Here is a 26,847-nt window from a genome sequence, read left to right on the forward strand (position 1 = left end):
AGAGAGAGAGAGAGAGAGAGAGAGTGTGTGTGTGTGTGTGTGTGTGTGTGCGTGCGCGCGCGCACACGCGCTGGGAAAGGAAATACAGAATTTGAAGCAGGCTCCAGGCTTCGAGCTGTCAGCACAGAGCCCGATGCAGGGCTCAAACCCACAAACTGTCAGATCATGACCTGATCCGAAGTCAGACGCTTAACCAACTGAGCCACCCAGGTACCTGGAAATCACTCCTTTTATAAAAAGTTTTGTTTGGGAGTTCCTGGGTGGCTCAGTTACTTTAGCATCTGACTCTTGATTTCGACTCAGGTCATGATCTCATGGTTTGTGGGTTTGAGCCCTGTGCTGGGCTCAGCGTTGTCAGCATGGAGCCTGCTTGGGATTCTCTCACTCCCTCTCTCTCCGCCCCTCACTCACTCTCTTTCTCTATTTCTCTCCTTCTCCCTCTCTCTCTCTCTCTCTCAAAATAAACTTAAAAAAAAAGTTTTGTTTGAATGGTAGAAAAAAAACAGCCCTTTTAAGAAATAGGCTTTTATCGAATATGAGAAATGAAATACAAAAGCTGGTAAACTTTAATAAATAAATTCTATTCATTGCTATTATTAGCAGTTGGTTGGGATAATAGTTAAAAGTAACAGAGTGACTTGGTCGCTACAGAAATTTTGGCGATCAGAAAAAAGATAGAGGTATCTCCATATAGTAATCCTCTTTTTTGATCTCCTTGTCTTTAAAATCAAATATATTGGGGCACCTGGGTGGCTCAGTTGGTTAAGCGTCCAGCTTCAGCTCAGGTCATGACCTCACGGTTTGTGAGTTCAAGCCCCGAATCGGGCTCTGTGCTGACAGCTAGCTCAGAGCCTGGAGGCTGCTTCAGATTGTGTCTCTTTCTCTCTCTGACCCTCCCCTGCTCACGCTGCTTCTCTCTCTCTCAGAAATAAATAAAATGTTAAGGGGTGCCTGGGTGGCTTAGTCGGTTAAGCGTCCAACTTTCGCTTAGGTCATGATCTCGCGGTTCATGGGTTCGAGCCCCGCGTCGGGCTCTGTGCTGTCAGCTCAGAGCCTGGAGCCTGTTTCGGAGTCTGTGACTCCTTCTCTCTCTGACCCTCTCCTGCTCACGCTGTCTCTCTCTCTCTCTCTCCTAGAAATAAATAAAATATTAAAAAAAATGTTTAAAAAAAAAAAAAGAAAATGTTAAAAAAATTTTTTTAATAAAAATAAATAAAAATAAAATTAAATATATCAACAGGAATTCATGATTTCCCTTACTGAACTACAGAGTGTGTTGAGTATACTTCAGAAATCATAAGATAAAGGAGTAAAATAATGCTTTTTCTCTCTTATCAGTTTTCAGCCAGTAGTTCAAGACTTATACATGAACTATTATGTCTGTTGATAACAGTCACCATAGGTGGAAATTTGCAAAACAGAATCATGAAATTTTATAACTGAAAGAGATCTTAGAGATAATGTAGTTCAACCTCCAAATAAGAAATTATGTCTGGAAATCTTACTTTAAGTGATAAACCTTTAGGAAACTATGATTAGGCCATGGACCAGGGCTTTTCAAAAGCCTGAAGCGTTAGAGAGAGTTACATGCTTCTATTAAATTAACCAGTTATTAATAGCAGTTGTCATTTAGCAAGCCAGGTGTTGGATCATTCCTGGCTATATAGTTTTAATTCCTGCTTCGTACTTAATATATACAAAGTTTGATGATAAATTAGTGCTCTGTAATTTATATTTTGAATCAGGTTTTATTTTTCTTTAAAAGGCATAGTTAACTAGGTCCAGTCCCTGGTCTCTGTGTTAGTGCCAATGATTGACGAATCACTTGTCTCACGCAGCCTGATGCCAGGTCTCCTTGTTCATCTGGTGTCAGCCGTCCAGATTAGAGACTTGCGCTTAGGAAGGTATAAGTAGCCCTCCCAGCTAGCCTTGGGAGCTGTCGTTCCCACTACAAACCTATGAGGGATGTCAAAAACCATACCCATCCATAGTCACATCTCAGCTGTTAACTGATTTTCCCCGGGGCCTATAATCATAATAAATGGTTTCCATATAGGATATTCCTCTGTCTTTTACATCTTCTACTTTTTAGTTCTTTCTACCAGGCATGGTGGAATCTAATACACCACCATTCGTATCCTATTTGTGATGTGGGAGCTCATACCAGTACTGAATTACTACAAAGAATGACCTTACTTCAGAGTATACTTTTCATTTGTGGCTTTAAGTTCCACAACTTTCTATGAATCTGGTACATACTTAATCCAAATTCTTTCCAAAAAGTAGAACATCACACCCAAATTTGTTTTCTTTTGTGTCTGTTTATTAAAGCTTCTGTATAGGGGTGCCTACGTGGCTCAGTCAGTTAAGCATCCAACTCTTGGTTTCTGCTCGGGTCCTGATCTCACAGTTTGTGGGATTGAGCCCCTTATCGGGCTCTGCGTTGACAGTGCAGACCCTGCTTGGGATTCTCTCTCCCTCTCTTTGCCCCTCCCCTGACACATACTCTCTTTGAAAATTAACCTTAAAAAAATTTTTTTAAATAAAGCTTCTGTGTTTGGTAGTGCTAATTGATGCACTTTCTCCACAGACCATGGACCTGCACTCTTGTCCGAAGCCAATTGTATTTGTGTTGCACACGTTCTTGTCAGCCAAAGTCACTCGTATGGGACTGCTTGTGTGAGCAGCAAAAAATCAGAAAAGAGGCTTGAATATCACAAGAAGTATTTCCACCTCAAAAAAAAAAAAAAAGCACAAAAAGAAAACTCTTTGCTCTCTCCTCCAGCACAGTGCCTTGACAAGGACCTGCAAATCACTGCTGAACAGTAACCATGTTTAAAGAAGAGCCTGCCTTTCACATGCTACCTTGGCCAGAAATTCTAGGACTCTAATAAGCTCCAACATGAAGCTGTTGATTGACTGCGTAGTTTCCTAATGTGGTTTCTGAGTAACTAGGTTTATTTCCTCTGTTAAGAAGATGGCTCATTATGGGTTTTCTGGTTGTTGTTTTTTTTTTTGTTTTTTTTTTTTTTACATAATCAAGTATCCAAGAGTTGTTTTCGTTTTCTTCTTCCTACAGGATTTGTTTCAAGCTTAGCCTCAGTCTCTTGCTTTGTTTGACCGTCACTTTCCAGGTGCCGGTTGGCAGCAGCCTGTGCTTGTTGGCCATTCCAGACAGGCCATGCATTCTGCTGGAGCTTGCTGTCCTTTATTCCTTCCACCCTAGGAGGTCCTGGAATTGCACACCAAAGCGTCTTCACATGTCCTGGCTCTCCTGCATCCCACCACGGCCATCGCTTCCCACCACATCACAAGCTTCTCCGCTCATAAGTGCTAACTTTAGGACTTAGAACTTGCAAATTTTTATTTGCCTTGCCTTCCACTCCCTTTCTAGTGGTAACCGAGTTGGAAACCACTGATTTGAAAAAAGAGTTTCACTTGTTTTAGATTTTTCTGATATATCTTTGGTAGGAGCCAGGGGATAAGATTTATTTTCAAAGAAAGTCCTCATTTTAGCCTAAGCCATTTTTTATTGCTTACCAAATGTGCCTTTGGTTAGGGTTAGTGGGGCTTTACTAGTCACGATATGAATAACTGGATATCACTGCCATTCCAGGGAGATCATCCATCCTAGTTTTGAGGACTAGTCTTTAAGATGGATTTCCTGAATAGTATCTTTTCTCTCGGGCAGATCTCATTGGGAAAGATAAATCCTGGAGAGCCTGCTTGTTTAAAGAGTAGACTCTATAAAGGCAGCTCTTCAGCACAAACATCATGTGGAGTTGCTTTGAGTTTTGTGAGCCCAGGCAGGACCCTGGCCCTGGCCCATTGTGGCAGCAGATTGGCATGGACAGGCAGCCGCTAATTCAAGACTCACTGTTGGCTTAGTAATGCATTCGACAGTGGGCAGGGTGACGAGACCGTGGAATAGCTACCTGGGTTTTACTAAGTTTTGCCAGACATCATCATTAGGACATAGTAGCAGTAAGATTGCTGATTCTGTAGTATTAGAGAATCACATTCAGCTTGTTTTTCCTAATTATAAAAGAGGTATATATCTGTAAACATTCAAAATAATATAAGAGCTATCAAAAATGTCAAGATTACCACAGTGCCCAGATCGGAAAGAGAAGTCAATATTGCTTGGATGTTCTCTGTGCTCTCTGGAGAAAGTCTGTGACGAGCTCTCACTAGATTTATGAGGAATGCCGTCAGAGGGTGTGAGCACTTTGGAGAATGGAGGAAGGTAGCACTCCAAATAGAGAGGAAAAAAAATAACCCACAATCATATGCAAAACATGAGCTATTTGGTGTGAGTGCAGACTGACCTAGGTGGGACATTTGAAAGAGCAGACTCGTGAACAGAGTTTGAGTTAGACATTGTAGCCCCATTGTTTTCCTTCCGTCCGTAAGTCAGTCCTTCCCCTTGTGTACGGTGAGATGAACCATGTGCACAGGCTGAGGACAGAGAACTGTTCTCCCCACCCCTCACCCCCAGCTGAAGTTCCAGCATGAATGATGTGGTCCACTTACAACTGGAAATTGAAATCTACTCTAGAATATATGTTTCAAGGGCTTTTTTAAAAATGTTTTTAAGATTCATAAACCTATATTTGGTTCCAGCTGAAGTAAATTTGCGAATAGGGAAGAAAAAATTATCTTGAGGGTCCAGCTATGATTTTTGGAAGCAGAATTTCAACACATAATACCCTCAGATAAAGGAGCTTGGACACTTTGCAGTGAGAGCATTATTAACCTGAAACGTTGCACAATGCAGTCAAAGACTTTGCAGTGAAGCCATTTGGTGGAGGTTTTCTTTATTAGTGTGAAAGGCTAAGGCACTGAGGATATTTTCAGGGGGAACTTCTGAGCCACCTTGCTCATCACTTATATGAAAAAGATCTCTTAAAAAGGTGTAATGAAAATGTGGGCAGGAGAAGGGAAAGCATGTGAGCTGTTTTGACTCATTTTGTTCCAGCTTAAACTGTCATGTGTGGCACCGAGGTCCATAGGGTTTTTAAATCTTGAGTCTTAATGTACAATGAAAACGTGTGGGAGATTTCCTTTGACCACTAGCATCCCCGAGAGCAAGAGCCTTTAAGCTGCTTGTTTAATAACACCAACAGCTTTCCAATCACAAGTGACAGGTTGTTCTTCAACTAAGTGTGTGTGTGGACCTTTCAAACCACAGATGAAGTGCTTTTATGAAACGGACAGCCTTGATAAATATGTATTTTGTATTAAGATGTCAAAATATGGCAAATTATTTTCAAATGATAACAAAAAATGGCATTTTTGATATTTCACATCTTTTATAGAACAGCTTTTCATTTCTTTTTCATTTCGAATTAGGAAGATTGTTGAGAATGTTGTGGGATTCCCTGTATAGAATGGAAAGGAACTTGCAGAGTGGTATGTACCTCGTTCCAATGGATTGCTTCCTGTGCCCCTCAGCACCCCCCCCCCCAGACCGGGGGCTTAGACATCTTCTCCATATTCCACACAGATGCCTACAAGTAGGCAACTGGCGTGTGAAAATGCTTCTTTCTCATTCCTTAAAATTTCTTTGTTTCCTCTCCGAAAAAAGAAAGAAAAGGAAAGAAAAAGAAAAGGTTCAGACCTTCTTTTTCTGAAAAAGGTAAGTCCTTTCCTGAAGATACCAAACAAACCTTACCTGGAAATTACTGTCTAATATTTTATATGAAGAAGTACTTTAATGTATGTTCATACAGTATTTATTAGATAGTTCTAACTACAAACTCACCTGCCTAGTATAGTAGACAGGTTCAGATTACATAAGGGGACCTGTACAGGCAATCAAAAATACTACTTTCTATGTCATTCGCCTATCTTAAAGCCATGTTTCAGCACTTTTTGGCTAGGTAAAGTCTGATAGTGCCTGTTTTTATCAGCTATAAACTCACAAACTTTGTTATTGAACATTATTGAATGGTAGGAGAGACTGAATTATTTATTTCTTATCTAATCTAACCTACCAATCTATTCCAACCAACAAATGATTAAAGTTGTCCCTGATTGTTTTCCTAATAATTTATCTTCCTAGGCAGAATGGTAACCAAGCTTTTTTCAATTGATTAGATGCACTTAGCTAATAAACCAAAATTTATTCGTAAAAATAAAATTAAACTGTGTGGAATTTGGACAAGATTATGTTTCTCCCAGGAAAAGTTTTCGCTGTAAATGGTTTTGATGGACAAAAGTGTGACCACTTTTGAGAAAAGGTTATCATGGACTTTTTTTTTTAATTTTGTGAAAACCTCCAGGTCTTCTTGTTTATTAATTTATATGAATGTGGATATATTTGTATGTTTTCAAAAACATGGAAGACTCTCCATATTTTTTAATGCAAATTATATTGTAAGCTGCTATGCAAATTCTATTAAATGCCCTACCTACTTGGGGCACCTGGGTGGCTCAGTCGGTTAAGCGTCCGACTTCGGCTCAGGTCATGATCTCGCGGTTTGTGGGTTCAAGCCCCTCATCAGGCTCTGTGCTGACAGCTCAGAGCCTGGAGCCTCTCTTTAGATTCTGTGTCTCCATCTCTTTCTGTCCCTCTCCTGCTCACGCTGTCTCTCTCTCTCAAAAATAAATAAAACATTAAAAAAAAAAAAAAAGCCCTACCTATTTAAACATTTTTGAAACTTTCAGGGAAGACCTGTAGACTTAAGCACTTTCTCTGCTGTTTAGTATCTTGGACACTTACGCTGAACTGTTCTTATTTTCACTGGTTATAAGCTATTGATTGTATATAATATTTAAACTATCCAAATATCCAGCATACATTTCCTTGTCCCTGCCATCCACCACGGATGCCAGGAAAGAATGGCTGGTTAAAAAGCCAAAGGTCATCTTTTTTCAATTGCTAATGAAGAAGTGAAATGTCAGATCTCTTTGGTCTCTTTGCTCTGGTCAGATCAAACAACTATACCTAAGGAAAAAAGACTTCTTTAAATGTGGGATTCTTCTTAAACTCTAAACTTCTATGGTCTAAATAGGACCATAATCCTATTAATTCTTTTTGTATGTAGATCTCTGTCAGGTCTATAATAATCTATCTTGAGTTTGGAAATCTCTTGCAGATAAATTTAAAATGTTATTGTGGCTTTTCCCCATCTCCTGAAGATGAAAGCAGAAGAATCTGCCATTTGCTACTGTTCTCTCTCTTAAGATTGCTTGGTAATCTAGAATTATTTTGACTCTCTGCATACTGTCTTTTGAAACTGACAGCAGCCGTCACCCCCTTCCTCCTTTTTTAAAGCTCTCTCCTTCCTTCCCTGTGCTGGGTTACGTGTAGACAATAAATGTGTGATGGCAGACAGTTATAAAATAATTATGTTTTATATCAGGATTATGTGTTTTTGAGCAATATAGCTACTCTTATAGTGTACTGATAACTGAAACTTATGCTAGTATTAGACTGCTTAGTGGCAAATTTGAAACAACTTCTCTAACACACACACATACATCTGGCAGATCAATGTTACAAGTTCATTCTATCAAAGGATAGAATTTCAAGTTAAGTAAAGTAAGGTAACAGAACTAGGCTCATAGAGTACACCTGTACATCTGTTCTTTTTTTTGACACTAAACCACCAGCTAGAAGAATGGTTGTTATGTATTAACTCAACAAAATATTTTAACAAGATTTCTTCTTTTGCTTCAAACTGATAAACTTGAACATAATCTCTTGCCACCTCTTACTCTTCCCACTTCAGGTGACTGAACCAAAGCATATTTAAGTTTTAAAAGTGAATCTACATTTGATGTAACTCACAAATAATGCCGTTTGCAAATGATTGCTTGCTCTCTAATGAACATTTGATTGTATTCAACAAAAATCTGCCATCTGAATTGTAACTCTTGAATTGCTCCAGAATAGATTGGTTGAAACTAAAAAACTATGCTAGAGAAGCGATACTTTATTATATTGTAAGATTAGCTACCCTGGTAGATTCCGGTAGATTCCTAACTTCTGAGTCCTCTAAGTACCTTACTCAGTTCTAATCTTAGCTCCATGCCATTGACACAAATGCTTTGTTTTAGTTTTTGAGCCCCTCTTTATCCCAGTCACATATACGTATACCTTTGGAACCTGAATGTTCTGTCACCTCTTCCAAAGTGATAGAAGTCTCTTATGCATAAACAAAAAGGTTCTTTGGGGGCCTAAGGAAATTCTGAAACTGCAAGGCTAATTAATGACACATTAATTCATGTATTTCATATACTAAGCATTTATCAATGCACAGCTCTTCACATGTGCTCTTCAGGGTCTAAAAGAAAGTTCCTGCGAGCAAGCAGCAAATAATCCATTATTTTTTAATTACACCATGTCATCTGTTTATCAATCAGTGGTTAATTACTGAACCACTTCATACTTTTACCAAAGTACATCTGCAGTTCAGCTACTCTGGCTAACTGGAAAATGTTTAAAATGATGCTTGGTATTTGGTCCAGGCCAATGTGAAAGAACTCCAAGCACATTTAAGTAGGTTAGTCTCTTCATTATGCTTAATTTTTTTAATGCAAAATTAGACTTTAGCGGGGCACCTGACTGGATCAGTCAGTGGACCATGCTACTCTGAATCTCCTCGGGGTTGTGAGTTTGAGCTCTGTGTTGGGTGTACAGATTAGTTAAAAATTAAAATCTTTAAAAAATTAGACTTTAGTTTGGGAAGAACAGTATAGAATATCCCTAGGAAGATAAATCTCAACAACAAAAAATTAAGCTCTATTACCCAAAGTAGATCAACAGGAAAGTCTTTTTAAAGAAATGCTTCTTGGGGCACCTGCATGGCTTAGTTGGTTAAGCATCCGACTCTTGATCTGGGCTCAGGTCGTGATCTCACAGTTCATGAGTTTAAGCCCCACATCACTCTGCAATGACAGTGTGGAGCCTGCTTGGGATTGTCTCTCCCCATCTCTGCCTGCTTCTGTCTCTCTCAAAATAAACTTTAAAGAAATGCTTCTTTTATCTATAAATAGCAAAGCTGAGTGTATATTTCATCTACCCCTATTTCTAAATTGTGCTGACCCGTTCATTTCCACACTTACCCCTTTAAATGTCTCATTTGCTGGGAGGCCTTACACGCGGTAGATGGTGTTTGTCCAATAGAAGATATCTTAAACCTGGCAAAATTCCACTTCTAGAACACCCTGGCATTCAAACTCAACAAAAAGGACACCTAAAGGAAATGAGAGGTTAATTGAAATTTTTCATAATTTTCATACAGTAACAGTCCCCTTCTATCAGCTTGCCTTCAGTGTGATGGCCTTTACTCTAAACCTACACTTGGACAATCGGGTGCTAATGATTATGTGGAATCAGAACCAGCACCTAAGTATTGTGGTGTAAGAGTCTGTCCCTCCTAGGCTGGAAGAAGTGCTTGCCTTCTGTCTTAGTCCTGTTCTAGTGGGTGTCGGTTACGTTTTTCACCTCTGCTTTGCGAATTACCAGATTTTGGGGGAGAGGAAATGATTTCCACTAAGTTTGGGTTTGGCACAATCATCATTCTCAGTGACATTCTTCACACCTATAGCAAATCTACCCTTATTACAAGAAATTGTTTCAGTTTTGTACTTTTTTCTCCAGCATAAGTCTCCAGTATTATGTTTACAATCTGTTGGATGTCTTCAGCATGATAAGACCTTGGAGCCCAAAGGATATTTCCCTTTCGGTACTAGACCCAAGATCTTCTAGAAGATAATGTGGCAAACCACTACCTATGAAGGCCTATTATGGCTAATCTGTGCAAATTCTGATTATACTCCCTTGTGTGTATTTTGTTCCACACAACTTTCATTTTTGTTAAGTATTAAGGCTTAGAAAGCTAGAATAATGCTTCTACAAAACATTAAAAGTATGTGATATTCTGTTTTTCTTTTTAGAACGCCGTTTTTAAACAAGACTTCTTTTTAAGTGTTGTTTAAAATTGAGTTCTCAAATCATCTGGTATCACCAGGCTACCAAATCAAAACTTACGGCATAAAACAGGGCAGTATTTGTGTTCTTAATAATAAAATAAAAGCTTTATGTGTACTCAATAAATATAAATGCATAGACAACACTTCCCCTTGAGTTGCATATCAACATATAGCGTTGTACATTACAATGAAAATTTGTAACTTAAGGGTATTATATATAAATACATATATACCTTTGTAACCTTTATACTGTAAATAAAAAAATGCTTTTAGACTTGTACTTTTTTCTTTTTCTTTTCTTTTTTTTTTTTTTTTTTTTTTGATGTTAAAATGGTTTCAAACCTACGGGAAAATTTCAAGAGCCGTACAGAACAAAGATCTACGTCCTCTTCACCCAAATTTCTCAGTTATTAACATTTTATATTCCATTATCATCTCGTGTCTTTTCTGACATGATGCTCTCTCACCCTTACATTCTCAGTGTGTGTCCCCCAAACACAAGAACACTGTCCTGCACTGCCAGCCTCCAAACCTCCCCACCAGGAAATCAACACCGGCACAGCACTGCCCACCAATACACAGGCCCCGTTCACATTGTGCCCATCGTCCCAGCAACCTCTCCTTTTCCTTTCTGGCAGAGGGTCCCAGCCAGTACCACATGCGGCGTTTGGTGGTCATGTCTCAGTCTCTTCTGGTGCCATTTGGAAGCAGATTTAGGGCACCTCCAAATTCCTAAAAACCTAGTTTTGGTTCTCGTTCCACCCCTGACTTTCACTGACAGGAGCTTAATTATTGGATCAGTCTGAGCTTTATTATACTTTGAGTCACACAGAGGAGGGAGATGGTTTCTTAGGAATCATCAGTGCTCCATGTATCACTTTGGTTGAGATTTGGCCCTGGCCCTACCTCTCCAAACTGTTACTCACCTGAACTTAGTGTTTGTTCCTCTTCTTCCACACCATTCTTGGCCCCCATCCAAGGGCTCCTTAACAAAGTGTTAAGAACCCACTCTTGGGCATGAGTCCTAAAATGCTGACATTTGTGTCGTCTGATTTTACTAGGTTGTATTGGCTAAGCAAAGTTGACGCGCTGGTCCAAGCTCAGGTTTACAAGTGCCGCATTGTCAGCATCAGCAGAATCCTATCTGGAAAAGTGCTGTGCAGGAAGGAACAAATGGAACTGTGTATTTGCAAGTCAATGACTCTCTACCTGAAGTGTGGGAGCTCTAATGTGTGGGAGCTGAGAAGCTGATTTCTGCTCTATGAGAAAGTTAGAATAGGGAGTTCTTGATCTGATTCAGATTTTGGAAGTCTAAACATGCTCCATGTGCCAGCACACAAATAAATAGTGCCTTTATTTCCCCTTTCCCTCCTCCACTGATTGCCCCAACCCCAGCACCCACTGCACCACTGAGCGGTTCTCAGAGTCTGTTGTCAAGCTCTCCTCTAAGGAGAAATGGGTGACCAAGAGAGATGGGGAGGGGGATCCCCATTTCCTGCCGTTGGAAGCAGCTTCCCTCCAGGGTGGGGCGCTTCCTCCAGGAAACTCTGCTTTGTCACCAGGGCCAGTGTGTGTACTGCAGGCTCTAGGAAGACAGCAGCTAAGCAAGAGTCCCAAGAAAGCTGAGTAGGCAGACCAGAGAGAAGGTGAGCACAGCCAGTGGGTCTCACACCCAGCCCTTGCCATGGGCTGAATTGTGTCCCACCAAATTCAAAGGCTGAGCCCAATCCCCATGCCTCAGAGTGTGACTGTTGTTGGAGATAGGGCCTTGAAAGAGGTGATTCGGTTAAAATTAGGCCTAGGCCGTTAGGGTGGGCCCTAGTCCAATCTGACTGGTGTCCTTATAAAAAAAGGGAAGCTTGGCCACAGATAACGGTGCATGTGCATACAGTAAAGACCCTGCAAGGACGCAACAAAAGCATCACCAACTCTAAGCCAAGGAAAAAGGCCTCAGAAGAAACCAACTCTGCTAATCACTTGATCTTGGACTTCCAGCCTCCAGAACCATGGAGAAAATGAATTTTTATTGTTTAAGCCCCCCAGCCTGTGGTATTTTGTTATGGCAGCCTTAACAGACTGACACAGCCCTCCTTAATTGTAGGGACTTGTGTTTCGATTCTGTCTTCCAACTTGTACAGCCCATCTAGTGTGTGAGGTTAGTAGAATATTCTCGACTTTGCCTCACTCTCCTCTGCCAGTTAGGGTTCCTTATTACTTCTTAATGAATTCATTATTAATACATCCAGCAAATATGAAGTGAGTCATCTATCAAGTCCTGAAAAAGACCCAGCCCTGCCCTCTCGATGATTTAAAAGGTCCATGCCTTGGGGCGCCTGGATGGCTCAGTGGGTTGAGCCTCCAACTCTTGGTTTGGGCTCAGGACATGATCTCATGGTTTGTGGGTTCGAGCCCCACATTGGGCTCTGTGCTGGCAGCGCGGTGCCTGCTTGGGATTCTCTGCCACTCTGCCTGCTCCTTCCTGGCTCATGTGTGCTTTCTCTCACTAAATACATAAATAAATAAACTTTTTGAAATTTAAATAAATAAAAGGGCAGTGCCTTTGCCAGGTGCATAACAGCAAATAAAAGCCTTCCCACTCAGCTCCATCAGTGTCTGAAAGAGCAGTGTTCAGAGTAGAAGCTGAGAAGCCATGACTTATACGTGTGTGTGTGTGTGTGTGTGTGTGTGTGTGTGTGTGTGTGTGTCTCCCTGTCTCCCCCAGGCTCATCAAAGCCCTGTCCTGCCACTCCTGCCATTATCCTGACTCCACTGTCCACAGACATGCTCAGCACCTTACTTGGCCTTTTGGTTCCTCAGCCTCCTCATGTGCGACCATGGCCCTTTCACTGCAGCTCACCCATCCCCCCGCGCCCACTAGACGTTACTGCTGGAACAGAGCATTTTCCGAAAGCGATGATTGAAGCATCTCTCTCCAGTGTGTTCCCACCGTGACTGTCCTTCAGTCTTTTGGGTCCTTAACTAGTCTACCCACTCTTTACGTTTTCCGTCTCCTGCCCTACCCTTCATAGCAGCCACCTGGGTGAACCTAGCTCTCTCCCTGCATCTGCCTGAGCAGCTGAGTCCTGGGGAGAAAAATCCAAGGCAAATTGGTACCTCTATACATTTCGAGAGGTTGCCAACCCTTACCAGGTATGCCCTTAACACTGCTTACTTTGGGTTCACTTGAAAGGATTTCAAAGCATCTTTACTCTCCTCAAACCCCAGGCTTCCTACCTCTGTCTCTCTCCCTCTCTCAATAGATTCTCTTTACTCCTAATTCCCTGAGAAAACCGCAGCCACCCAGATGTACTCTCCCAATTTCTTATCTTCCGGCTGACCTAGGTCGGCATCTGTTTATCTTCTTTCCTGCTCCTAAAGGTCTAAAGCCAAACCTCTTAGGTCTGTTTTGATCCCATTTTCGTTCATTAGCCTCCTCAACTAGATCCCTCCTATTGGATTTTTAAACATGCTGAACTTGTGTCCCGTTAAAAACCATCACACATTTCTTTCTGGATCCCTCAGCTCCTGCAGCTCATGCTCTAGGCCTTCCTTTCTTCCCCCCAAACTTCTTGAAAGAGTTGTGCCCCCTGGTGACCCACTCTCACCCAGCCCACTGTGGTATGGCTTCCGCCTCCATCACTTGACTGAAACATCTCTGGCTGAGGTGATTGTCTTCATAGAACCGTCTGTCTTCTCAGCTGCGCTAGACTCTGTGCTCCCCACTCCTTACCTAGCACTCCTTCCCCGGCTCCCAAGACACTCTGGTGGCTGTCCTCTCTCCGCAGCTGTCTTTCTGGGCTGCTTTTGCAGGCGCATCCTCCTCTCCTTAGTCAATAAACTTGCAAGCTCTGTCCTCGGCTCTCCCCTCAGCTCCCCCTGCACTCTGCTCTTCCCTAGGAGAGCTCATTCCTGCCCATACCCACACATCCCGCACATGTACATCTCCCACCTCGTCTGTATTCCGACTTCCAGAGGCATACGTCTAACTGACACTCGATGTTTCAAATGCACCTCAAATTTGTCATCTTTCTCACTCCTCTTCTCCCCAACCCCCCAAGCCTGGTCTTTGTTCAGTAAAGTCTCTATTTCAGTGGTACCACCATCTGCCCAGGTCCTGAAGCCAGCAACTCAGGTGCCATCTCTGTCCTTTCCTGCCCCTCACCATACCCCAAATCTAATCCATTTCTGTGGGCTTATGATCTGCCTTCCAAAGTCTCTCTATCCTGCACATGCCTCTCCATGGCCCTGCTCCTAGTCCAAGCTTCCCTCATTCTTCTGGACTATAGCAATAGCTTCACATGCTGCAGCCACTCCATCCTTGCGATCTGTTCTACGTGTAGGGCTAGCGGCACCTTTTCTTAAATGGAGCCTTTCTATTTTATGTAGGTTGCCTGTTAGACACTCAGGAGCTTTCTCACAATGGGCCTCAACACACTTATTACATCATTTTTCCTGATGAACATCACCATCCCAAACTGTAGGCTGCCTTCGACCTGTTTTGATCACTGGTGTATCCCCAGAAACTAGACTGAAGTTTACCAGGCTAAAGCCGCCAGCTTTGGAAGTTTAAGAAAACCACTTTCTAAAGAAGACGATAACGGCTTTCCTAAAGAGAAAAGTATAAGAGTTAATATTAAAAAACCAAAAACAGGCACATGTTGGAATGAGCACTGAGTGTTGTATGGAAACCAATTTGACAATAAATTATATTTAAAAAACAGACAAAAACAGGGGCACCTGGGTGGCTCAGTCAGTTGAGCATCTGACTCTTGATTTCGGTTCAGGTCATGGTCTCACCGTTGGTGAGTTGAAGCAAGCCCCACGTGGGGGCTCTGCGCTGACAGAGCAGGCCTGTTTGGAGTTCTCTATCTCTCTGCCTCTCTCTCAAAAAGAAATAAACATTTAAAAAGAGGAAAAAGCTTAAGATCAAAACAAGAACAAAAACAGGGGCGCCTGGCTGGCTTAGTCAGTGGAACATGGAGCTCTTGACCTTGGAGTTGTGAGTTCAAGCCCTACATTGGATGTAGAAATTACTTAAAAAAAAAAAAAATCTTTCAAAAATTAAAATTTAATTTAATTTTTAAAAAATTAAAAAAAAAAAACTGGCTTTAGACAGAGCCACCAGGATCATAATAATACTTAACAAACTGAATCCCCAGGGTGGGGCACACTGTGTCTACATTAGTTAGCTCATTCATTTCCCCCCCAAATAGCCAAACAGGATACTAATGATCAGTATATTCTCTTAAAATATCAGAAACCCGAAGTTCTGGGAAGTTAGGCTTACTGTACAAGAAAAACTGCCCTACAGGAGCTATTTTACAGAACCGGGGTCTAGGCCTGAGGTTTCTATCCAGCCCTCACTCTGGCCACGCCCTCCATCCAACCCCACCCCAGCCCTCGCTGGGCTCCCCGCCCCTAACACACCCCTAACACGCCCTCTGCCCGGCCCCACCCGGGACCTCGCCCGCAGGGACCTCCGGCCGCGGGGAGAGGTGCCTGCAGTGCCGGCTGTGGCCGCCAAGGGGCAGTCGCGCGGCTCGGGCCCGACCGCTCTGGGCCGCGCTCCTCGCTCGCCCTCCGACTCCGCTCCGGCAGCGAGCGGCCGCCCTGCCCGCGCCCAGCGCCAACCCGCCGGGCTCCCCGCGCCAGACCCAGCACCTCGGCTCCCCGGGGTCGGACCGAGGCCGCAAGCAGCGCCGCGGGGTGTGGGGCGGACCCAGGAGATGAAATGACAACGTCAACCCTCCAGGTACCTCGGCGCGGCCGGGCTCGGCTTCCGGAGGCCGGAGGAGGCGCGGCTGGGCCTGCGAGCCAGCAGTCGGGCGGGCGGCCTGCTCGGAGCCCTGGCCCCGCGGCTCCCGCCCCGCCGGCCTGTCGCCGCCTCCACCCGTTTCTGTTTCCACGCGTTCGGAGCCACGGGCCGCCTCCTGTCCAGAATGCCCGCGCCCCCGCCACCCACCCCAACTCCCGGCCGGGTCGGGCCGAGCCCCGAGGCCGCTGTGGGCACCCGGCGGCGCCCAGGTACCGCCGCGGGGATCAGCCTCTCTCGGAGCGCACCCGCGCCGCCCGGAAAGCTCGGCCCCGCAGTCGGGCTACTTGCCCTCCCTCCCCGCCTCCCTGAGGACGAGTCCCCGCTCCTTCCCCGGGGCCCCGATTTCCTCCCGTCGGTCGGCGACCCTTCATTCATTCCCTAGATCTTGCCCGGTGGTGCTAGGGTGGCGCCACCTGGATGCACGACTGACCCCTCCCCGCCCCCCCCAGGTGCTGCCAGTCCTGCCGAGCCGGCCAACAGAAACATGCTCAGGCCCCGACCTGGGCTCTGCCGCTCACTGGCGTGTGACCTTGGGCCAGTTAGCTGATCTTAGAATTTCTGGTTTCCTGTCAGTAAAATGGGGCAATACCCTGTAGGGTTTTTGTGGTGACAGTGGCTCCGGTGTGAGTAATGCAGGTAAAGCGTTCTTGGCACCAGTGTCTGCTACATAGTAAGTGCTCAGTAAGTCATGGCAGATCGAGCATGTTGAGGGAGTTAGGCAAGACTTCATGGGAGAAGGGGAGTTTGGCTGGATCCGGACAGGATGGGGAGCCTTTCAGATACCTGAAGGTGGAGGGAAAAGTGGGGACGGGCATGGAATAAATACTAGGCCAGGAATCAGCTAGAGTCCAAAGCCAGACCCCACCATTCAACACCAGCTCTGATCTGTTATGCTGGGGTTGGGAAACTTTTGCCTGTGGACCCACCTGCCCCGACGTTTTTGGTCTTTGAGCTAAGAGTGTTTTTACATTAAGAAACAAAAAACCCTTAAGATCTAACTCACCACTTAAGTCGCACATTCAAAGTGTATCATTCAGTGGCTTTTAGTATATTCAGAGTTGTGCGACCATCTTCTTCACTCCAGAAAGAAACTCCGCACCCTTCCTGTCACCCCCCAAACCCTAGATCTCTCCCAACCCTAGGCAACACTAATCTACTTTCTGTCCCTATGGATTTGCCTATTCTGGGCATTTTCTATATCTGGAATCACACAATATGTGGTCCTTTGAGACTGGCTTCTCTCACTTAACATAATGTAGGTTTTTATATTTTTAAAATGCTGGAAAAGATAGGACACGTGAAAATCATGAAACGCACATTTCAGTGTCTGGAAATAAAGTTTTATCGGAACCCATTCCTTCTTTTACGTATTATCTGGGGCTGCCTTGGGGCTACAAAGGGAGAGTCGGTAGTCACGGACAGAGATTGTAGGGCCAGGAACGTCTAACATTTCCCCTCCCCTCCTTTACAGAAAGTTTGCCAGCTCCTGTGTTCGCACATCTTCCTTACCCTTGCCTTTCTTCCTCATCCTCTGCCATCTGTGTCACTAGAGATGGGGCAGGCTGGCAGTTTTATCTGTCACCTCACTGTTGTGTTGGGGAAAACTACTCCTTCTCACATTGCACCAGCGGCCTCTTGCACATGAAACACTGTATGCAGATGCCGAAAAGACCTAACGTGCTCTTAGCTGCATTAATTAATAAAGTATTTAGAAGGTGCGGGGTGGGCAGAGCGGACCTGGATTGTTTTTCTGAACTCTGCCTTTCAAAAGGACAGACTCAGGGGCGCCTGGGTGGCTCAGTCGGTTGGGTGTCCAACTTTGGCTCCCGTCATGGTCTTGCAGTGCATGAGTTCGAGCCCCGCATCAGGCTCTGTGCTGACAGCTCAGAGCCTGGAGCCTGCTTCTGATTCTGTGTCTCTCTCTCTCTCTCTCTCTCTCTCTTCCTCCCCTGCTCATGCTCTGTCTCTTAAAAATGAATAAACGTTTAAAACAAAATTTTTAAAAACAAAAACAAAAGGACAGACCTAAACAAGAATGCATATGGAGTGAAAAAGTCCAAGGAAACGGGCATATTGGTTCTGGAGAAGAGAAGCCACGAGGGACAGGAGAACTTGTTTCATGTCTTATCTCAAGAGCCACTGTGGGGGGAGAGTAGACCCGAGAAGCTTGTGTTTAAACAAATCATTCCAGGGGGTGCCTCGGTGGCTCAGTTCAGCATCCATCTCTTGGTTTCGGCTCGGGGCTCGGGTCTTGATCTCACAGTGTGAATTCGAGCTCCGCATCGAGCTCTACACTGACAGTGTGGAGCCTGCTTGGGATTCTCTCTCCCCCCTCTCTCTGCCCCTACCCCTCTTGCTCTCCCTCTCAAAATAGACAAATAAACTTAAAAAAAATTTGAGCTAATCATTCCAGAAGGTTCTGGGCTCCTCGTCATTCTCTGTTTTTAGGTAGTGGAGGTAGCTGAGCTTGAAAATAGTAGCCAACACCCCTTTCACCTTACCTCATCTTTTCAACCTGGTGAGTTCAGTTTTCATCAACCTGGCCCAGTCTACCGCAGCCTGTTAGTTTTGCAGAACTAGCTGTGTCCTTCGGAAACTCCTTACTTCCAGATGAGGAAGGACTGCACAGGGCCCGGGCCCTGCCAAGAGCTGGTCAGGAGGTTTATTGTTTGCTGTGGATGGAACTGTGTGTATCCAGTGGGATCTGCCTGCCGGGCATCTAGTGCTGTTCAGCTTGAGGAGGATAATTCTGGTAATGCTCCCTGGTTGGTGAAGCCTTGGTTTCTAAAACTGGGTGTGTAGGTGTGGGGCAGCTGCCTGAAAGATGCAGCGTGGTTTAGGTCCAGTCTAGAGCACAGGCCTACAGGGTTTGTGAGATTCACAGAGACAGTTTCAAGAGTTCTTACAAGACTCCAGAGGACCATTCCCCTTAATTGGCAGCACCTCTCTGCCCCTGGGGTAAGCAAGCACTTTTCTCCCCGGAGCTAGTGCTCTACTGACCCCTGTGTCCAGGCCTCCCTTCCCTGAGTAGCAGATTTAGGAAAACCGTCTTCTCTTTTCACCGTAGAGAAGCAAGTTGGGCCAGTAGAAGGAAGTAGAGGTCCTTTTTGTCCATCTCGTAAAACTCGGGGCTGGCTCCTCTCTGGCCTTCGAGGTCAAATGTGGTTTCTGGCCTTCGTGCTGAGCAGCACAGCAGTGAGTTGGTTCTGGTGTTTCCCTGTTCCAGGCGTGGGCTCCGGGTCCACCTTTCTTTCCCTTGAGGCGTGGAATAGAAAGTGGATTCTCCCTTTGAGCCCTAACCTGAGATATTTTATCAGATTTCCACTTGCTGAAATCCAAAGTGAAACTGAGAAGGAGGTTGCTTTTAACTGTATGAGCGTATTGTGAAGGGGGGTGGCTGTCTTTCAAAGCTTCCTTTTAAGGCCTTTCTAGTTGATGTTGGAAATAGAGGCCGGCATGATGGTGTGCGACCCACAGATCCCCAGGATTCCTGCTGCCTCGGACCCCAAGGTTTTTTGGGTCTCTTGGGAAGCACTGAGGTATTTGCTGTGCCTTTCCAGAAAGCCATTGACCTGGTGACGAAAGCCACAGAAGAGGATAAAGCCAAGAATTACGAGGAGGCACTGCGGCTCTACCAGCATGCTGTGGAGTATTTCCTACACGCTATCAAATGTGAGTCACAGCGGAACCCTCCCCGCTGCAGAGCCCCTGTGAGCGGAGCGAGTAGCCCCTCTCTGATTCCCCTGTTGCAGATGAGGCACACAGCGACAAGGCCAAGGAGAGCATTCGAGCCAAGTGCATGCAGTACCTAGACCGCGCGGAGAAGCTGAAGGATTATTTACGAAACAAAGAGAAGCATGGCAAGAAGCCAGTCAAAGAGAATCAGAGTGAGAGCAAAGGGTGAGTCTGCAGGAGGGGAGGGCCTGGCTGGCACGGCCCTGTGAGCAGTGCCTGCCATTTCTGGTGTTCATGCTGCCCTGGGCTTCTGTAGCGCCTTCCTCATGGAGAATTCCAGCCGGACTGGGGACCAGATCCCTAGCTGCCCTCGGCAGGTGCTTTGCAGAGTACTTCTGTGGGTGGCGCCCCAGCCCTGAGGGAGGCAGGGAGGTCACTGGCCCTGGATTCTGTAGTCAGACTCTCAGGCTATATCCTGGCTCTGCCACTTCCTAGCCACGTGAGTGTGGACAAGTGCCGTGGCCCCTGTGGCTCCAGGCTCCTCATCTCTAGAAGGAGGATACCCGGCCTGCCCGCCCAGTTCTGCTCTAAGGAGCAAATGAGAGGATGCAGGGAAGGCCCTGAGGGCAGAGCTCCGTGTGCTGTCAGGACGACAGTGTCTGCTGCTCTTATGATCAGAGTTCCCATCTTCATCTGACTTATGAGGCAACACACTCAGGTTCAGAGATGGTCTAGGTCACCGAGCCGGTACTTGACGGAGTCTGGACCCACACCCAGGACTCCAAAGCCAGTGCTCGCCGTGCAGCTTCTCTCCTCACGTCTGTGGTTTACTGACCAGAGATTCCAGGTAGTTGAGCATCAAGGCCAGGGGGGTCCTGGAGGTGACAGGGAGGGTGCCAGGCAGGAGCGTCACGTAGTGGGAGACAGGCGGGTGATGTGTCAGCCGCCCCACCAGCTGAGAGGCGCATCCGGGCTGGACGGGCTTGCCCAGGGCAGGGGGCACACTCTGGGAAGGGAGGAGGAGGGCCAGCGGGTGGGGCGTCCTGGGGAGGCGGGAAGAGCTCTGAGGAGGGCTGAACACTTATGTCCCGTGAGGTGACTGGCCCTGGGATGAGACCAGTGACTGTGTTCCCTTCCCAGGTGCCCCCTTTAGACTTAAACTTCATCTCTTCTCCAAGTCACAGCCACTTGCTGTCTGGCTGTTAAGTCTGTGCGAAAGGCTGGCGACAGCCCCTGAAGTGCAGCCAAAGCGCGTGTCCCTCGCCGGCCTTCTAGAGAGGGCGCACATCTCTGTTCTTGCTCCCTTAATGAAGAAACAGGATGGGTGACGAGTGTTTCCTGGAGGACATGGAGGGAGTGTCGAGAACAGGTGGCCCGAACGTCCTTGGGGTACCTGCTTGCGGGTCTGTCCTGTCGAGCAGGACAGGAGCCTCCCCCACTGGGCCAGCAGCCAGGGCCTGACCTCACTCTCCGTGCCTCCTTGCCGACCGCCTCTTGCTTTAGCATGTCCTCTTCTGTCTCCTTTCCCAGCAGCGATAGTGACAGTGAAGGGGATAATCCCGAGAAAAAGAAACTGCAAGAACAACTGATGGGTAAGAGGCCTGAGGCCCCACAGCGATGGGAGGGGACGCGGCGAGGGGCTCCGAAGGGTGAGCTTGGGTCCGGGTCCAAGGCTCCGCTTGTCTCTTTCAGGTGCCGTTGTGATGGAGAAGCCCAACATCCGGTGGAATGATGTGGCCGGGCTAGAGGGCGCCAAGGAGGCCCTCAAAGAAGCTGTTATTTTGCCAATTAAATTCCCACACTTGTTCACAGGTAAGAGTTGAGCTACTTTAGGCCCAGAAGGTGAAAGCAGCAGGCTTTCGAAGAAGCCAGCTCAGGGCTGCCACTCTCAGGGTGTGTCCAGGAGCAGGTGGCCACTCGGCTCTCTCGGCCGTCAGCGGGTGAGGGCCCGACCTTCCCACGGGCTTTGAGTCGGGAGAGGCTCCGGGACCTGCTCCTCACCGTCATTTGGCTCCTCCTCTCTGGTGTCAGAAAGACCTTCGCAACTAGAACTTTGACTTGACCACCCCAGTGAGCAATCGAGGTCAGGAACCAGTGCCAGCCAGTGTCACTTTGCAGGCTCTGGCGGGTCATGAGCCAGGGCTAAGAGCAGGTTCTCAGCAGGTAGTTCATTTCCCTTTATTCCTTCACTCCTCGAATCACTTGTCTTGTAGGACTTTCCTCTTCTGCCCCAACTCCCATCTTTTTCTCTCTTTCCTTTCCCCAGTTGGGAGGAAGCTCACCTTAGTTTATTCTTTGTCCTAGGCAAGCGTACGCCTTGGCGAGGGATACTGCTCTTCGGACCCCCCGGCACAGGCAAATCCTACCTGGCCAAAGCGGTGGCAACGGAGGCCAACAACTCCACCTTCTTCTCTGTGTCCTCCTCAGACTTGATGTCTAAGTGGCTGGGGGAGAGCGAGAAGTAAGTCAGCTGCCAGGCCCTGCTGCCCCGCCCTCATGTCACCTCCCAGAGGAGCCTCTGCTGGGTGTCAGGGAGAAGTAGCCAGGAGAGGGGGATCTTGCTAGCTTGTTGGGTGGGACACTGTCCTGACAGAGTGCTGACATTGACTGGGAACTTGGGAGAGGGCAGTCCTCCGGAAGGGAGGGGAAAGGCCCTCACAATCTCTGGGTATCTGGTGAGTGTCCCCTATTGGGAACTTGGTGTCGTTCAATTATTTCTCACACCGACTCACATTTTGCAGAGGATCACACTGAGGCTAAGAGGGGTGGAAGAGACTTGTCCGCAATCCAGAGCTAATGAGTGAGGCTGTCACCAAGGCAGACTGTTTCCCTGGTACAGTGCTGCCAGCAGATTTGTGATGACTTTTTCTGAAATCCAAGCATGACTAGAATCTTGACCCGCCTGTGGGAAGGTCAAGAGAAGTAGTAACTGGACCCCTGGCCGGGCCTGTGTGTGGGTGTCCTGATCCCACCTCCGCTTGTCACCTTCACAGGCTAGTCAAGAACTTGTTTGAGCTGGCCAGGCAGCACAAGCCTTCCATCATCTTCATCGATGAGGTGGATTCCCTCTGTGGGTCCCGCAATGAAAATGAAAGCGAGGCTGCCCGAAGGATCAAAACGGAGTTCTTGGTCCAGATGCAGGGTGCGTGCCAGTACTGGGTGCCCTCCCTGGTTCTCGGTCCACCTAGGGCCAGCCCCAGGCTTCGGGATTTAGCTGCGGCCGGATCTGGTTGTCCTCAGGGTGCAGAGAAAATGTCCCAGGAGCGGTTCTCAGCTCCATCTCCCCAGGCCTTCAGCAGCGAGGTCACCACGGCCTCCGCTGCCACCCTCTGCCCTTCCCAGGCCGGGCAGGGTTTGGGGATCTGGGCCCCGCAGAGCTGCCGGGGGGCCCTGCTGGTGGCGGCACAGGGATGGCCCCACATCAGGTGCTTCCAGACTCTACCTGGTGCTTGCGGGTCTTGTGGGTCAGCGTCTGTGTTTCCCTTTCTCCACAGGGGTGGGGAATAACAACGATGGGACCCTGGTCCTTGGTGCCACAAACATCCCGTGGGTGTTGGATTCAGCCATTAGAAGGAGGTGAGCCTTCCCCAGTAGGAGCCAGGGCCTGAGGGCTTTCTCCAGCCGCGGTCAGCCCGCCGCTGGCAGCTGTAGGTGCAGCCTGGCCCCTGCCCCTGGAGGCTTCTTCATGTCTGCAAGGCGAGCAGGTCCTCGGTGAGGCCAGCTTTGGGAGGACCCCAGCGCCCCTCTCCATTAAGACCGTCGTGCCGTCTGCTTTCAAGTCCTGCCCTGTGCTTGGCTCTCTAGGTTTGAAAAGCGGATTTACATCCCGCTGCCCGAGGAGGCTGCCCGTGCCCAGATGTTCCGGTTGCATCTGGGGAGCACCCCCCACAACCTCACGGATGCCAACATCCACGAGCTGGCCCGGAAGACGGAAGGCTACTCAGGCGCTGACATCAGCATCATCGTGCGGGACTCCCTCATGCAGCCTGTTCGAAAAGTACAGTCAGCAACGCACTTCAAAAAGGTGAGTGGGCCAGTGGGGAGTCGCTTAGGGAGTGTCACCGGAGCAGGGATATCCGCGTTCTCGGCCACCTCCTTGGCTGCTCAGGTGATTCATCTTTGGTCTCCTGGAGAATCCAGGGCCCTCTGGCACCAGGCGCTGCGGTTGCCCCTGCTCTGTCCTTCCCTCTAGTTCTTTTTGCTCGAGTGTGACCACCTCAGACTGTGAAGCCAGAGGATGTGGCAGCACGGCAGCCACCTCTGCCACCCCGGCTGGGCCACCATGCATGGGGACCCCACTCGGTGTCTGAAAAGCGGGGGGCACAGAATCAGGCTGGAAGGAGGATCTCCTTTCACACAGCACATCTCTGCCCAGTGTCTGCCAAGGGTCCTACTCTGCCCCGGGTGCTGTTCTAGGAGCCAGGGAGACATCTGTGACCAGAGTAGACAAAATCTCTGCCCTTTGGAGCCTCCTCTCTAGTCAGGGAGAAATGTGTTTCTTTGAGGGTGATGAAGGGAAAGACAGAGGAGGGGAGGGGGTCTGGCGTTCCTGAAGTTTGGTTGGAGCGGGTTGTACTCTTAAAGGATATGTCACCCCAGGTGACGTTTGAGTCAACAGTTGAAGGCAGGGGAATTATCCTTGATGTTATTCGGGGAGGTGTTGCCAATAAAGCAGACTGGTTGGAAAGACATTTCTTTTTTTTTTTTTTTTTTTTTTATTTATTTATTTTTTACAAATAGTTTGTCAAATTAGTTTCTACATAACACTCAGTGCTCATCCCCAAAGTGCCCTCCTCCATGCCCATCACCCCCACCCCCCCACAACCAACAATCCTCAGTTATTGTCAGCATTCAAGAGTCTCTCATGGTTTGCCTCTCTCCCTTTCCCCCACCATTTCCGCCCTTCTTCTCCCCCTTGTTCCTCCGTCAAGTTCCTCCTAATCCTCCTATACGTGCAAATATATATTTGTCCTTCTCTGCCTGACTTATTTCGCTCAGCATAACACCCTCAAGGTCCATCCATGTTGCTACACGTGGCCAGATTTCATTGTTTCTCATTGCCATGTAGTATTCCATGGTATAGATAAACCACATCTTCTTGATCCATTCATCTGTTGATGGACGGAAAGACATTTCTGATGTCACTGCGTTTGTGGTGGGATCTGAGAGAATAGATGAGGAAGAGGTCAAGGCACTCTGAACCCCAGCCTGAGGTTCAGGAGAGCAGCACCTGCAATAGCAGGCTAGTCACAAACCGCTGAAATCCTCCTTCGATCTTTGACTACCAACCCGAGTTTCAAGGGAGTCATTGCCTTCTCAGACTGACGACCTTGAAACCCAGGCGTGCGTTCATTCCCTACCACTCCCTTCTCTTCACCACTCAGAATCTGAGGCGTCCTGGGTGGCTCAGTTGGTTAAGTGTCCGACTTCAGCTCAGGTCATGATCACATGGTTTGTGAGTTTGAGCCCCACATCGGGTTCTGTGCTGACAGCTCAGAGCCTGGAGCCTGTTTCAGATTCTGTGTCTCCCCCTCCCTCTGCCCTTCCCCAATTCGTGTTCTGTCTCTCTCTGTCTCAAAAATAAATAAAACAAAAAAAGAATCTGAGGCATCCTGTCCCTTCCCCATGCACCAAGAGGCAGCCTCTTTAGCCAAACTCCTCTTTGATTTCAGGTCTGTGGCCCTTCCCGCACCAACCCTAGCGTTATGATCGATGACCTCCTGACCCCATGTTCGCCAGGGGACCCGGAGGCCATAGAGATGACTTGGATGGATGTCCCTGGTGACAAACTCTTAGAGCCTGTGGTTTGCATGGTAAGTGGCCGGCTGGGCCAGGGACTGCACAGAGCCCAGAAATTTGGGGCCTTGGGTCTGAAAATAAGCTTCTCCCCTTCTCTGTCTTGGGCTGTTGTGCCTCCTCTGAAACAGAGAATGGCCAGTGGGGCTCCGGGTAGCTGGAGCTCCTGCCATTAGACTTGCTGGGGGCCCAGGATGAGGCCATAGTGTTAGCATTTTACTTTCTTCAGCAAGAAAAAAGGCCAGCTGGTGTGACTGCATCATTCCATGGGTTTGGCCTGTTTTGTGCCCAGAAGGAGACCGTGTCTTTCAGCAGTTTGCTTTGATGCCGATGCACAGGCAGTGTCAGGTGACTAGCCTGGCCCCTTCCTCATCCTCGTCTTGCTGATGGTCTTGCCTGTTGGGTGTGGCACGTGTCCTGCCAGTGTGGCTAGTGTGGTGTGAGGGTCAGGAAGAACTTGTCACAGGAGTTAAGAGATGAGGGGAGCTTGGATTCTCTCAGATGAAGAGTGGGCCTGTTTGGAAATGGCATGAGCCGCCTCTGGAGGGAAGAGCGTTCTGTCACAGGAGACATTGAGGCAGAAGCCGGGCAGCCATGGGGAGCTTTTCATTTGGGGCTGGGAGTGATCGTGAGGGCAGGCCTCTTCCTGCCCTGGACCACATGGGTCTGCGGCCCGGGGAGGCCGAGGACCTGGAGCCTGGCTCCTCCTCAGCCTCGTGCCCTTGTCCTTGCAGTCGGACATGCTCCGGTCTCTGGCCACCACTCGGCCCACCGTGAATGCGGAGGACCTCCTGAAAGTGAAGAAATTCTCAGAGGACTTTGGACAGGAGAGTTAAACATTTCTTCACTCAGTGATGGCGAAGGTGGGAGGAATTGATTGGGGTAAAAAATCCACGGCACCCCCCATGTCAGCAGCCAGACAGGGCGCTGGGGCTCATTTTAACGTCACTCTGGCGTCCCCTTTGCTGTCTGGCCACCAGCCGGGGAGCAGGAAGGAAGGGCCTCCAGGGCCGCAGAGACACGGAAGCACATTTGGCACTGGGCGGAATACTGGTTCTTCCTACTTCCTCCTCCTCCTCTTCTGGATGCTCATCAACTCCTTGTCCTGCCCCTCCCCATGTTGTTTTGTTTTGTTTTGTTTTTAACCTTTCTTGTTCCCCTAAATTAATGCTGCTTGGATTTTTGTCTTGTTTATAAATAAAGTTAAAATCTCCCAGAAGCGTCAAGGAGTAGGAGCAGCCCACACCGCGGGGTTGGTGCAGACCTTCTGTGAGTGGCTTGCCAGCTCCCTCCGCCCATTCCTGTCACCCAAGTTTTACTCCTTGTGAACACGACGGCTAATGCCTCGGGTCGCCAGCCCAAGCCCTGCCTGTGAAGGCTGAGAGTAAAGCCAAGCCATTCCCAACCTCCTACGTCAGCATCTCGGGCCCTGTGTCCTCCCTGCAGGAGGAGAGGATGGTTTTTGTGAGCACAAAGCTGTGTAGATCAGAATGAGTGAGGGCAGTCAGGTGGGTTTCGCTGCTGCCTTTTCTTCCCTCTGAATGTGAGAACACTGAACTCGGCCACTGCCCCTGGCGCCCTGCCCTGAAAATGGGCTAATAAATCCTTTTCCCCCTTGA

The 26,847-nt window shown here is 47.6% G+C and overlaps 2 protein-coding genes and 1 long non-coding RNA gene across 4 annotated transcripts in view; 2 read left to right on the forward strand and 1 right to left on the reverse strand.

Annotated features, from left to right (window-relative positions):
- SNTB2 (syntrophin beta 2) overlaps window positions 1–2,765 on the forward strand; it is a 99,115-nt gene extending 96,350 nt beyond the window's left edge. The window contains exon 7 of the mRNA XM_039221365.1: window positions 2,591–2,765. Within this exon, the coding sequence (XP_039077296.1) occupies window positions 2,591–2,683 (93 nt within the window). The 3' untranslated portion in view covers window positions 2,684–2,765. The remainder of the gene's footprint in view (window positions 1–2,590) is intronic.
- A 6,378-nt stretch (window positions 2,766–9,143) lies between these two features.
- LOC120223333 lies at window positions 9,144–15,821 on the reverse strand. Its single transcript, XR_005526266.1, has 3 exons — window positions 15,699–15,821; window positions 10,869–11,097; window positions 9,144–9,203 (listed from the first exon to the last, which is right to left on the reverse strand). It is a non-coding gene; the product is annotated as an uncharacterized LOC120223333 (long non-coding RNA).
- VPS4A (vacuolar protein sorting 4 homolog A) lies at window positions 15,502–26,847 on the forward strand. Of its 2 annotated transcripts, none has more exons than XM_039221386.1 (11): window positions 15,502–15,694; window positions 19,318–19,429; window positions 19,510–19,657; window positions 20,966–21,024; window positions 21,125–21,244; window positions 21,737–21,893; window positions 22,426–22,574; window positions 22,927–23,008; window positions 23,237–23,456; window positions 25,105–25,245; window positions 25,963–26,847. In XM_039221386.1, exons 1-11 carry the CDS (start codon window positions 15,674–15,676, stop codon window positions 26,062–26,064), a joined length of 1,311 nt encoding a protein of 436 aa, XP_039077317.1. In that variant the 5' UTR covers window positions 15,502–15,673; the 3' UTR covers window positions 26,065–26,847. The 2 variants fall into 2 exon arrangements, with proteins under 2 accessions (XP_039077317.1, XP_039077310.1); XM_039221379.1 differs by having other exon boundaries at window positions 15,503–15,694; window positions 20,963–21,024.

This window comes from Hyaena hyaena, unplaced genomic scaffold, assembly GCF_003009895.1.
Source record: "Hyaena hyaena isolate Hyena2069 unplaced genomic scaffold, ASM300989v1 scaffold_18, whole genome shotgun sequence".
NCBI classification, from domain to species: domain Eukaryota; kingdom Metazoa; phylum Chordata; class Mammalia; order Carnivora; family Hyaenidae; genus Hyaena; species Hyaena hyaena.

Excerpts from the sequence above, each read along its gene's own strand:
- VPS4A (XM_039221379.1), top strand. The coding sequence starts at position 15,674 with ATGACAACGTCAACCCTCCAG. Across the intron at positions 19,430-19,509 it reads TTTCCTACACGCTATCAAAT|ATGAGGCACACAGCGACAAG; the intron begins GTGAGTCACAGC and ends CCCCTGTTGCAG. Across the intron at positions 23,457-25,104 it reads CAGCAACGCACTTCAAAAAG|GTCTGTGGCCCTTCCCGCAC; the intron begins GTGAGTGGGCCA and ends CTTTGATTTCAG.